The sequence below is a fragment of the Zonotrichia leucophrys genome, chromosome 6, assembly GCF_028769735.1.
Source record: "Zonotrichia leucophrys gambelii isolate GWCS_2022_RI chromosome 6, RI_Zleu_2.0, whole genome shotgun sequence".
NCBI lineage: Eukaryota > Metazoa > Chordata > Aves > Passeriformes > Passerellidae > Zonotrichia > Zonotrichia leucophrys.
Window position 1 is genome coordinate 15,255,066 of NC_088176.1, and position 13,750 is coordinate 15,268,815.

The 13,750-nt window shown below is 38.4% G+C and overlaps 1 protein-coding gene across 2 annotated transcripts in view; it reads left to right on the plus strand.

The window, feature by feature from the left end:
* The window catches only part of BLNK (B cell linker), an 89,804-nt gene extending 78,760 nt beyond the window's left edge, over positions 1 to 11,044 (plus strand). Inside the window, exons 15-23 of one of the 2 annotated variants that reach the window (XM_064716514.1) lie at positions 220 to 250; positions 1,220 to 1,262; positions 2,039 to 2,117; positions 2,530 to 2,561; positions 3,868 to 3,933; positions 5,522 to 5,598; positions 7,822 to 7,905; positions 8,919 to 9,074; positions 10,316 to 11,027. In XM_064716514.1, the coding sequence (XP_064572584.1) occupies positions 220 to 250; positions 1,220 to 1,262; positions 2,039 to 2,117; positions 2,530 to 2,561; positions 3,868 to 3,933; positions 5,522 to 5,598; positions 7,822 to 7,905; positions 8,919 to 9,074; positions 10,316 to 10,435 (688 nt within the window). In that variant the 3' untranslated portion in view covers positions 10,436 to 11,027. Of the gene's footprint in view, positions 1 to 219; positions 251 to 1,219; positions 1,263 to 2,038; positions 2,118 to 2,529; positions 2,562 to 3,867; positions 3,934 to 5,521; positions 5,599 to 7,821; positions 7,906 to 8,918; positions 9,075 to 10,315 lie in introns of both variants that reach the window. The other variant, XM_064716513.1, reaches the window with a different exon arrangement.
* The last annotated feature ends 2,706 nt before the right edge of the window (positions 11,045 to 13,750 follow it).

Genomic DNA, 13,750 nt, shown 5'->3' on the forward strand with positions numbered 1-13,750 from the left:
GCTTCCTTGTCTAAGTACCTTCAGTGAGTGCCCACATTGCAACTGATAATACCCTTATTCCTTTTTTATTCTTCTTTGTTTCTAACTGGTACAAGTATCCAGTGAATCCCATCTTAGACAGAAATACCCTGAGAACCAATGAAACTGATGTTTAGTTGCTAATGAATCCATGTATCTGCTAAGTAACCATATTCTTTTTCTTTTTCCTCCATACTTCAGCAAGAAAACTTCTAATGCAGTAATTTCACCAGTAAGTTGACTTGTAGTTGTATAATCACCCAAAACTTCTATTATATTTTTAATTTATTGTAAAACTTAGTTTTACCATGAGTTTGGTTACAAGATAAATGTAAAAAATGCTAGGGGAAAGAGTTACAAAGACAGGAAATATTTGGGTGCTATTACACAAGTGAAAGTCAGTGATCTTTTTGCTCAAGCAGAAAAATATTTTGATCAAAGCAACGTTTCAATTCAATGCCCTGGGATGTAACAATAAAAACAGTGCATGAACTGAATAAATGAGAAATAGATAGGAACACAGACAATTCAGAAGTATTCCCAGAATGTACAGGGCTGCCTATGGAGAACATGAGTTCATTGAAAGTGATAGCTCAAGAAATATGCAGGATTTTTCCAGAATTTGTCTGAGGTTTTTCAGTAATTCAAAAAATATCCAAAAACTTCTTGTGGCAGAAAGTAAGAAGACTGGTTGAAATTTTCAAAGAAATTAATTCAAAAAATGTTTCAAAACTGGCAGTTTATTATCATTGTTTCAAAATGAAAGCAAAAAAAAAATAAAAGTGGAAGATTAGTTCCAGTTTTACTGTGAGCTAAACCAACAGTTTAACTTCCAGTAAACAGAAGAAAATGTGTTCAGATATTTGTGTGCGTAGTTCAATGGATGAAAATCCAATTTTCATTTTCAGGTACTTGGGATAGACTTATGATTTTAGCTCCTGAGATAAGAATGAACCATCTAGATTTTAGTTTTTCTCCATTTATTTATACCCACAAGCTGGGATTCTTTCCAAGTTTCCTTTGCAAAATCGCAAACTTCAAGGTCATACAGCTAGAGACTCTTTACAGAATGGCTATGTCCCTGCCTCCTAATTCTTCCAGGATGTTGTCAATTCTAAACTGTTTCACAAAAAGTATAAATGATAAACATTTGCTGCACAAATGCCAGTTAATACTTGGTTGTCCTTCTCTTTTACTGCAGAAACCATGTTTACCTTCCAGAGAGACCTTAACTGCAAATGAAGGTAAATTATACCCACTAATGTGAAAAGTTGACATTTATCCGATTATTTTTTTACTAAAAACATGAAACAAACAGCACCACATTCAAGTTACTGTAGGTTTTTGAGGGGTGTTTGGTTTTAGCAGTTTCAGACTGGATCTGGGCAGCCTCAGTTGCAGTGAGTATCATTGTTCTCTGACAGCAGTCCCAGTAAAGCTGCTGAGGTTCCTGGCAGGGTCATGTAGCACAGTGATGGACCAGCAGTGTGCCCATGGAGCCCTGGAAGTGGAGAAGGGGGAAGGGAGGGACAGGCTCTGAACTCAGCCAGAAGCATCCCTCACAGAGCCAGCTCCTGGCAAGAGGCAGTCCCTGGCACGGGCAGGGAATCCATCCTGGCTGTGTCTGTGTGGGCAGGGAATCCATCCCGTCCTGGCTGTGTCTGTGTGGGCAGGGAATCCATCCTGGCTGTGTCTGTGTGGGCAGGGAATCCATCCCGGCCTGGCTGTGTCTGTGGCTCTGTCTGTGTCTGGGCGAGGCGGCTCCAGCAGGAGCTGCTGCCTCCTCAGGGCTGGCTGCCCTCCTCCCCGTGCCACAGAGTCCCACCCAGCCCCGCAGGCATCCACAGCACAGGTATTGCCTAGAGTTAGTTAACAGCAGCGCAATGTCAGGCTGCCGTGTCAGAAAAAAAGCCAAATTTATAGTAAAAGAAACCCTCCCTCACCTACTGGGACTCCCTAACCTGGGATAATATACTTCTGAAGAAATTCTGACTCTACCGTTTGTTTTCCCAAACTCCAGAAAAACCTACGGTACCAGACCGACGGCGCAATTCCAGCCAGGAACTTCCACTTCCCCCCCTTCCAAGTGGTGCCCAAAAGTAAGGTCCCTTTCCATCCTCTTGGGAATATTGCAGTGAGCTGTGAGAGGCTCAAAGGGGAGCACTCTTTTCACTGGAGCCTCCTTGTTCCTTCCTCAGAGCTGAGATTCCTGAAGCCTCACAGTGGCAAAAAATAAAACATGGCAAATGAATGCATACAAATGCTTTAACCATCACCAAAAAGCATGTGAAGATATAACGTGTACTAAAGTAATCAAGATTTAAAACATATGTTTAAATTCCTCCTAGTGGGATATCATTTTTTTTAAATACCTGTATCAGGCCCATGTTTCTCAATGAACACATGGGTGAGATAGAACACATTCTACCACTGCATATTTTCAGTTTTCATATTATCAGGACTGGGCACATCCCCTCAGACCTTTCTGTAATCTCTCAACATTTATTTCAGGCCTCTGCTCCAAAAGCCCTCAATTCTGCCAAGTAAGTATAATTCAGTTTTTGAATTAAAATGTGCTTAACTTGTTATTTCAAATTAATCTTTGAACTAAAATTATTTCAAAGTACCTTGCATATTAATTAGTTTGCAGTTAATGTATCTGTAATGCATACAAAGAGGAGGTCAAGTATCCAAGACCTTAGTTCAGCTAGTAAAATTAAGGGAGTATCTCAGGATTATTGATGGAAAATGAGTGCTTCATTTATATTTATGAATACTGGAAATCTCTAGCAAAGGCAATTTGGGTCATTTCCCATCATAATAAAGATTCCATCAATCTTCCTTGTCACAGAAGAATCCTAAATATGACATTTTTGGGCTGTTCCACACTTCTGTTGCCTACAAGACAGACATTATTATTACATTCAATTTATTCTTTTTCTACAGAAGGAAAAAAGAAAGTACTTTTGTAATAGCAATTGCTGAAGCTCTTTTCTAAGTAGTGCTTTCCAAGATGCACTTTGTTTCAGTTCACAGCTAAAAACAAATTAGGTAATGTGTATATAAACCCACTTTGTACAGAAGTGTAAATTAGATTTAACATTTTTCTAGTTGCTTGTTAGCAGACACTTGTCTGACCTTCCTGTAAGCCCTTTACTGTACATATTCAGTCTGAACGTATCTTTCATATTGTAAACAGATGGTGAGAATGGCACATATAAATCTACATTTGGTGTAGCTTAAACTGACATGCTGTTATTAGTGTATTTCTTTCCTGGAAACATTTGCTTGATGCATGTTGCAATTATATCTCCTGTGCTGAGGAAGTTCACATTAATACATGGTTCACATGAATGCTCTTGACTGATGCACTCAAGTTTGTCTGCTCCCATCACACAACTGATGTGCTTCAACTGGAAGCATAAATTCTTACTACTCCTGGAACTGTAACTGTTCTTCAAGACCATCTGGTGCTAAATGATGCTCTGATTAGTAAACTTTCTTTAGCATAATCTTATTCATTGGCAGGTCCAATAACAACTTTGTAATACAAACCACCCATAATCACTGATGTCCCTTGAGCATAACCTGCCATCTCTTCTTTGTACACAAGCCTAGAGCTAACTTCTGTCTTCATCATTACAAGTACTTTTTTCCCATATGGCACAGTGTCAAATGCTCTTCTGAAGTCCAGATTAAGTACCCTGCCACATCCCCTCTTTGGAGAACTCTGTTATTCTATGAAAGAGCTGTAACATTTTATCTACTTGGCTAAAATTCAGATTTTCTCTTGCTAGTTGTACCTTTACTTCCAAATCTTGATGTTATTTCCTTCGAATTCTCTCCTAGGGCCTTGTGTTCTGTGGAATCAGGCAAAAAGCCCTGTAGATGCTCAAGTCACTTTTTCCACTTTAGGTATAGCAATTATGTTTGGTATTCTTTAACTTTAAAATTCTTTATGTAATTTGGTACCATCCTGACTTGAAAATTATGTAAAATAACTGTTACCACCCTTGAATTTCATGTGCCAGTTTTTAAAATTTCATAGGTAAAGATAATCTGGGCCCATCAGTTTAATTGTACTAATGTTATTTAAGCTCTGCTTCTAATTTGATTGTGGAAATTTCTATTTCTGTGCCACAACTACTATTTGTTTAGTTCCTAGATTATCTTTAAAATCAATACAATTCTTATTGCATAAAGCCCCATCTCTCTTTACTTTTTTACACACAGCCAAGGCATCTTTCATTACTTATTTTAATATCCTTTTATCAAGTCTAATTCACTAATCTGACTTCTCTCGGTTCTTGCTTTATTAATACAGTCTATTTTCAGATGTAGCTTTAACAGCCAGTCAGTCAAAATTTGCCAGAAAAACCAAAATCCATAATATTGAACAGCCTTCTTCAGGTGATTACTAATTCATTGAGAGCTGGAACTGCTCTCTATAATGTCTCCCCTCCACTTGGGATGCAGCTTCCAGACAGTTGCAAAGAAGTTCTAAATGTACTTCACACAGTTGTCTTTGTCCCCAGTCCAACTGCATTTTTTTAGTTCTGGTCACTGTATGGTCTTCTCTATAACATTCTATTGCTTTCTAAACCAGTATCTAAATCAGAATTTTATTAGTGAAGATTTAACATTTACGGGCTGCAGAGTACCTTATCCAGAAAGGGAAGCATTTGTTTTCCCTAATAAGTAAAGCACACAGGAAAAAAAGCCTCCCATAATAACAAAATAAGGATCACTCAAGTTTCTACAATGATCTTCTTTAGTATATTGATTTACATCCAGCTGTGTTCACAAGTACCCATAGCAGACACCTACACTGTTGGGCTAAATTAGTTTTTACCAGAAAGCAATAATCCATACTTCTTTCCTCATATCATTACTATGCAACACTACTCAAATATTTCACTACTGATTTCTTAAACTCTTACATCTGTATTTCAGCCCTAGTAACTGTTTTCAACTATGCTTTGTTATTCCAATTAAGCATCGTAATGTTTTCTATTAATTCTGCATCTCCATTTTGCTGCCTGGACTTCTTGAACATGTATACAAACAATTCAGGCAGTCTAAATTGGTGAAAAATTATCTCTGAAATAAATTCATTTTCCTGACTTGCTCACCTGTAAGACTGCTTCTCACAGGACTGAAAATTACTTGCATCGAGTTCCTGCATTTTCTCATCTACTGCTACAGTCATTCACTTTGGTGGTGGAAGAGGTTTTTTCCTGTACTCTGGGTGTAGTTCTGCTAGTAACCAAATTGTTATCCAGACTGGTTTTTCCTTCACAAGCAAGGCTACCCCTTGGGCAAGCAAGTGTCCCAGCACTTACACAGGCCCCATCTATTTCCAGTAGAAAGCTTTCCTGACAGATGTCAAAGGTCAAATGTTTCCAGATCTTCCAAACAACTCAATTGTTGTAACAGTTCAATTTCTTACATCATAACAAACATACTTTGAAAACTTATACGTGTTGTTCTTTCTCTTTTCTAGAAGTCCCAGAAGCTGTAAACCGTTCTTTGGGTTCCCCTCCCAGCAGCATTTCATCTGTTTCAAGTTCTGCAGACCAGGTATAGTATTAGCTAAATTCATATTACAGAAATATCCTTTATTTTAAAATAGTATTTTCACCTCCTTTCAGTAGAAAATTACATTCCTGGAGGGCTTCTATGCCCTCTTTTGCAATGAGGCTTTTCTGTAGTACAAATAATCTGAATATTAGCTTAGCATAGGAGAGGTTTAACAAACTGTAGAAAAATATGTAAACAGTATTATATTAAATCTTGGCACCCTACCAATCACAAAAAGCTTTGGTTTCATGTCTTCCTGACTCTCCAGTTCCTACTTTCAACATCACTGAAACAAGGAAATCTGTGGTGATGTACTTAAGTCTAGTCTTTGATACAGATTGCTATCAAGAGTTTTTAATCACGTACTTTTTTTTCCTAACTTATAGCTGTACAAATTGTGTACAGGGAAAAAAAGGTGCAGTAAGCAAATACAATGATGCTGTGATGCCTCCCCTCTGTGTTTTAGTCTCTCCCAAGTCCAGCTCCTGTTCCTTTAAACAGATCTCTTCTCATTACAGTTCACGCTGTCAGTTTTAGGGCCAATTCTCTTTTTTATGTGTTTTGTTGCAACATTAAGCTTTGAATGATCTAAGAAAATGCAAGGTTATTTTCATTTCACTGCTATTCCCCTTACTCTCATTTTGGATGAAGGGAGACTACAAAATGCAAAAACCCATTCTTATAAACCTAGTAGTCACAAACAAGGTAAAAATAGTTTTGTTGAGTGTAAACCAAAGGCTCTGTCATGCAGGGCCAGTAACAGTAAGTGTTCTAAACTCTGACATGACAAAGAAAATACAACAGTGAAGAACACAAAGGATTTGAAGTTCTGGAAAAATTTTAACTGTATGTAATACTAGATATTTATTATAAAAATTACTTTGAAATAAGCAATCCAGAACACTCTGCATAAACAGCTTATAGCAGTTACATTTGCAATTTTTATGTAACAGCCATGGGCAGAAACAGAACTTAATAAAAGATCCATTTTGTTTAAAAAAAATTAGCTGTTAGTGTTATTTTCCCAGCAATTATATACAGTGGTATCATTTGCTGTAGCATCCTCCACAATACAGAAACTCACAGATTAATGACAATTAATTATGTCATTAATTCCCACAACATTCACTGTTTGCTTGGTTCCCATCCAAACTTTGGCAGCAGCTCTCTCTGCTTCTACACTACAGGCCACAGATAGTGGTAAAAGAAAAGTCTGGAGGCCATTAATTCCTTCTTTTGTTGAACAAAGATTTGTTCACTGGACTCATTTTCTATGTGGGCAAGTACCTTTCATATTTGCAATTCCTCTCAGCATTTCCTTTTCCAATGAATAGTGTGAGAGGAGAAATAAATGGAAAAATTTTGAAGGTAAAATTATATGTTATGGCTTGAGCCAGTCTAAGAATTTAGTACAATGCCCCCAAAATTGAGGCTCTGCTCTTTCCTCACTGTCAGCTCCCCTCCCAGCTTCTGTGGTGCTCCTTCCTGATCCTGCAGTGGGTTGAGCCAAGTCATTAAACCGACAGAAAATCAGCTTGGCAGTCAAACACAAAAAAGGCAAAACAAAAAGGAAAGTTTTTTGGGTTTTTTTCTACTAGTTTAATAAAGTGAATTATCTCACCATGGGATCAGATGAGCAACAAAATGAGCACAAAGGAGAAGCCAAGACATTCCCTTTCTGGCAGCCATAAGTCAGCTAGACCAGCTCAGTTATAATGTGCAACCTTTCATCTGTTTTGTACAGAGGTGACAAAGCTTGTGTGAAAATTAATTTTATCATTAAACTTGTTACTGTAAAGCTGGAGCAAAACTTACCCAGGCATCATGCTGTCCATGTGGAGACAGGGATGATTGTGTTCACAAAGAGCATTATTCCTCAACATTCCTCGACAATTTGTTCCTCTTTAAATTCTACTGGAATAGCTTTTGTCTTTAGAACGATCCTGCAGTTGAACCTGACTGCTTTCCTCAGGGCGTCTCTCTTTTGTCATTTATCAGCCTTCTATCACAAATCTGTTACCGCTGTTTTGACACTCCCAGTTTTTCTTTGCCCTTCCTCTACTCAACTAAAACTGTGAACTCCTGGCAGACTTTTTTAAACTCTTGAGTTTTCTGCATTTTAGTTCTTCATAGCTGTCACTGTTTAGCAATAACTCCCCTACAGGCCATATTCTTTATTGTTATTATTATTTTACAGGTGAAACACTGTTCCTCTCTTTTTAGGATGCTGGTGTTCACAGCAAAGCATGGTATGCTGCTACCTGTGATAGGAAAATGGCAGAAGATGCATTGTACCGATCAAACAAGGTAGGTCACTTTTAAAGAATATCTGTTTTAAGGGGAAAAACCCCAGAACTTCACATAAAAAATTTTTTAAAAGACAACCAGAAGTATTCAAAGAGCATCAGTTGCCTTCTGAACAGGTCAGAACTGCTGTGCCATGCAAGTACTGTCAAACCTGGAGTTATTGTGGTGACATTAATTAATGCTGGCTTTCATTGCAACACAAAGTTGCATTAGTGCAACTCAAAGACCAAAGTACTGCAGAGAAAGCTACTAGAGAGCTGAGGAAGATCTTGCAGCTCATGCACACCCCCTTAAAAGAAATGCAAAGCCCAGTGGCCTTTAAGTGGTCTCCACCACTGTCCAGTGGCTGATGTGGAAACAGCTATTTGGAAAGGCTGGTGTTGCTATGCCTTTTGAAATAGCAACACTTTGCATTTAGGTGTTTGGAGAATTGGAATTCTCTCAACTGTTCTTTGTGCAAAATCCAGTGTCACAGGAGGAAAGAGGAGCATGTAGAGTTGCATCCTCAGCCTCAAGTACATTTCCACTCTTGCCTAAGTCCACAGAGGATAAAGGGGCAGAGAACAGGGCAGTCACCAGGTGAAGGCTACTGTGAGTTAGTGAGCACAGGGCTACATAGTCAGGAGTGCAGGTGCTTGACTGTGGTGAGCTCCTTTTTACAGCTCTGGAGAAATGGTGTATCCACCTCTCCCTGCTTCCTTCCCTACCTACTGCCACTGATGGAAACTATTCCCTAATAGTCTGTGGATCCCAACAGATGGCTGCCACTGTGTATTTATTTCTTCATTTTCTCTCTGGTTGAGAGAGAGAACAGGCAGCAACAAAGCTGATTCCTAAATGCCACCTTTGCAAGCTACTGTTAGCAGGAATACATGCTACTTCTCATCTGCTGCTATTATTTTTCTAATGGGAAAATGGGTTCAATGTGAATATGAATCAAAATAAAAGCCAAAAGAAGACTAAGTTGTTGGAAAGAAATGAGCCAAATACACTGACTGCTTTTCTCTCTTTAGGATGGATCTTTTCTAATAAGGAAGAGTTCTGGGCAGGACTCACGGCAGCCATATACACTGGTTGTGTTTTACAACAGAAGAGTGTACAACATCCCGATACGATTCATTGAATCCACAAGGCAATATGCACTGGGCAGAGAAAAAAGTGGTGAAGAGGTGAGATGATGTGGGGGTATTTTTCCTAACAGTTTTCAGTTATATACCTTTAATAAGCAAGGACTAAGATATATTGCACTGTGACCACAAAGATTCCTCATGTATGAAGATAAAAATATACCCTTCATAATGACCAATCTGTCAAGCTAGAGAAACCAGTGTTATAATAGCTCCTGTACACTGTAACTAAAACCACAGACCAAATTTGAAACATACTCATAGAGCTGTTTAAATAAAGTTAAAAGGATAAGAGCTGCAGCCACTAGATAAATTTTCTGACTGTTTACAGTCCTCCACTTACTTTCTATCTAAAACTGTAGTTATGTTTCTTGGAAAATTGCAAAGGAAGAACAGCCATGCTCAAGAAACAAAACCCTCCAACACTACTAAAAATGAGAATGACATTACTGTTAGTTCTGTTTTCACATAAAGAAAATATTAAACTTTAGCTCTGGAGTGAAAAGATCACTGGTTATCTACACTGCCACGGAGATAATTACTCTGATAGCAAAACAGAAACTTGGAACACAAATAGCAATGAAAACAGTTCATCACTGCATAGAGTAGGCTTTTCAGCAGTGTGAAAGTAGGCTTGACATAGCCTAATTATCTGCCTCCCAGGCACCAGTTTTGAAATCAGAGGAAATATAATAGCCTGGAGCTCACGTGGTCTTCAACAAAGGGTGAAAAATGACCTCAGGATAAATAAGATAGTCCAAAGTCTTTATTTGACCAAAGTCCAAAAAGAAAAGCAACAGCCCTAGCGGTTTCTGGATACTAATTTACAGTGACAAACATTAAAACTGTGTAACTAGAACAGGTCTCATAGATGGTTGCCTGTACCTGTTATTCCTGGACACAGCCTTCCCTCTGAGGTGGCTGAACCACATCTGCCACAGCTGCTGAGCAGCCAGTCTGCAGCCTACTGTACATTAAGGGAAAATGAAATGTCAGTTCACTATGGCCCACAGCAAACTCAGTGGCAATCACAAATGGAGAGGAGGGGACAGCTGGTGCCTGTAATATCTTCTGTTGTCTAAATCTAATCTGTTTATGACTAAAATCAGAACTAAGAGAAGGAGCAGTGCTCTCACTAAAAGGCAAAGTGTCTAACTTGGTAACAGGTAGCTTAACTCTCTTCAATTAGATGAGAAGCAAAGACTAAAAGATGCAGTGATTACTTGTCAATATTATAGTATAAAGGAAGCCAGCACTAATTATTTTTTGTTTTCTTTTTCCAGCGCTTTGACAGTGTTGCTGAAATAGTAGAGAATCATCAGCGCACCTCCCTGGTTCTAATTGACAGCCAAAACAACACAAAAGACTCAACAAAACTGAAATATATTGTAAGAGTTTCTTAATCAAACTGAACTGCTGAAATGAAGACCTCTTTAATAATTTCTTTCTACATACTGAGACATGGACAAGGTATTAAAAGAAGAAAATCCAAAATGATGGGAAACACTCTTCAAGAGCACCTACAGAGTAGTAAGAAATGCATTTCATAGAGTTCAACCCCACATCACTTTGATCAGGAAAGTTTAACACAAGAAGCCAAAGCAGACACACTGTCATCTGTGACAACACGGGTATCCAGTCATGGGAAGAACAGCTGCATACCACAGCCTCTGACTGCTGTTTGAGGACAGATTTCTTGAAGGACATTTTCATTTTAAAAATGAGAATACCCACAGTGATCTATTCTTTCAATTTATATTTACCACATATCACTGCTTTCAGCAATTTCTTTGTAAAGTGCACAGCCCCAGAAATTAGAGCAACTTGACCTAATGTACCACTGTGCACAAGTTGAAAATAGGACTGGACTTTGATTAGTGGTAATAAATCCACCTGAATGTTTTAGATTTATGGACATGTGTTGTACTTTCCGTCAGCTTCACCCTGTTTCACTGATATTTTTGTTTGTATTTTCAAATGTAAAAATAAAATTTAAATATACTGTAAACTCAGTAGTGTATGGAGACTTTGCTGGACTGCATTTCTGACACCCTTCCAGCAAGAAAGCATCACTAGTGTTGATGTTTTAATGTATATATTTGTATGTGCTCCTTCACAATGTTATGAAAAAGCATCACTTTTTACAACTTCATCTCATGTGTGTGTATATATATATTACACACACAATTTGGCTTAATGACTCTCAAATATTTTGTCTTCAAATTGCCTACTGCTGATGACCCAGGCACACTGCATCATGGCTAAATTACTCACTTCTTGCTGAATTACTGTTCATGGAGACACACACAGGGAAAAAACCACTTTTTTATGTGATAGCCTGTTCTATCACAGTGGTTACTGTGATTACTGGATACTGTGATTACTGTAATTTTGTGGAAAAAGTAAACTTCCACAAATAATTCAAGTGGTAAAAAATTAATTTGATGAATGTAGAAATTGCATCAATGAAAAACTTTTAGGAGCAATTGTTAACTAGTTCTAGCAGTGTTTGATTTCACTGGACCTGAAGACTGATCCATCTTAAAGGTATTTTCCAAAACTGACATATTATACACACTCAGTTCATTCTTTTTGTTCCATATAAAGCAGTGTTCTCCAGGATTATATTCAAGGCATTAAAGGCGAGACTGAGTCAAGACCTGCAAAGTCTCAGCAAGTCACTTAGGGCCATAGGGTGGCTGAATTCTGCAAATACTTTCTTGTGCTTTTGATCAGATACTTCTAAAAGTCATGCAGCTGTCTCCTAGAAAGAACTGTATGCCAGCAGGGTGCTCAGCACATGGCTGCCTACATGCCTTGAGGCAGGTCAGCTTCTTCCCTCTGCAACACAGGCAGTGCTTACCCAAATGTGATGGGATAACACACTGGCAAATAAGAAACAACGTACACAGACTACACACACCTACCTACGACAGACCACCACAGTACTACCTAAAGGCTATGCTCAGTATATTGCTCAGTTGGTATTTTATATTTAACACTATGCCTAATACTACTGAAATGTTTAGAACGTTAAGATTACCAAGTCAAGGTGTAAAACTCAAGTTAGTAGTGTCTGCAAGCTTCACTTACTCTTTCTATATATGTACTATTATATTATTTAGCTACTTTAAGTATCACTTTAGAAGCTATTTCAAGCAATACTCCCAATGGAAGTACTCTGAAAAAAGTAGCCACTGAGTATTTAACTTCCTCTGCATTCATGCAGTCCTTGCCTTTCAATCATGTACTGCACAGTATTTCAACTTGGTACTGTCTGTCTGCCAACCTTTCTGTGTTGCCCCTCAAAATCTCTAGACTCTTCATTCTTTCCAAGTTAAGTGTGCAGTATCTCCATCATTCTAGGACTGAGGGGGAAAAAATAGCATGAACAAGGGAAGTTCAAGTGTGTATATTTCATAACAGGGACTAAATATCACTTTTTTAAAAGGTAATTAGCACTGAGCACTTTAAAACACCGCTGTTCCTGCCCCTCACCTCTAAGTGCTCAGCACTACATAGAATATTGTGGTTGACCTACAAATAACAAATTGCTCTAGATAAAGGGGCCAGTTACCTTCATCCTCAAACCTTAATTTACTTTTTATCCATGTTCTACACGATTATAGGGCTACCTTATAGTTTGGACAACAAAACAAGGCAGGGAGCTGATAGGTAACACAACCTTCCACAAAATAATCCAATCAGCCTGAAATGAGAACTTTTTAGGCACTATTTAGGCAAAATAAGGCTCCTTGGGGGAGCCTCCCCCAACAAACACACAAAACACACCAGCACATTATCACCTACTTTACTACACTTGGTGTTTTGTACAGGAACAAAGGCACCAGACTGGTTACTCTGTTTTCCATACTCCAGCTAGATCTGTTCTAGTTTGGCAGGACTTTGGTGCAGACATACCACGAAACAAAGTTTTATCTGGAGAAGATTTAAGCAAGTTTCAGGTATTGCACCAAGCCACCATCTCCTACATTCTGGACACAGAATAAATTGGCACTCAGGATGAAGCCTGCTGAGTTCAAAATCCCAGTGCTGTGGGCTGCAAAGCCCTTACAGAATGCAGGAAATGGTGACTTGGTGTGGCTGCTGCAGTGCCAGCAGTCATCTCCAGCTAACAGGTATATCAAGTCTGACCTGAGACACAGCAACACACCCCTCCCCTCATCTTTCTTTGATATTGTGATACTGTTTGCTAATTTCCCTTCCATATAATATATCATTCACTGAATAGTTAAAACAAAACAAAAACCAAAAAACCCCCAAAACCTCACACCAAAAAACCACACACTCACAAACAACCCGTAAACCAAGAACTAAAAATGAATTCTTTTGTCTGAGAACTCGGGGCAAGTGTCATATTTAATAATACACAAAGGAGAAATATTGTCTGCCTACCTGATACAGAGAGTACAATGAGTACTGCATATCATTCCTGACAATGTTGCTCCATGAAAGGAATAAGAACCTGCATTCTCAAAAATCCAAGTGTTCAAAGACACAAGGTACAAAACTCCATTCTTCCTTCAATCAAAAGCAGCAGCAGCAGCAGCAAAAAGAGATTATCAGGAAGCATTGTTAGGAAAAAAAAAGCGTGTCACATAACAACATAAAGGTGTGTCACGTAATAACAGCTCTGTAACAAATTTTTGTTAAAACACTGGAATTACTGAGGAAGGGCACCATGACTTACTGATGAA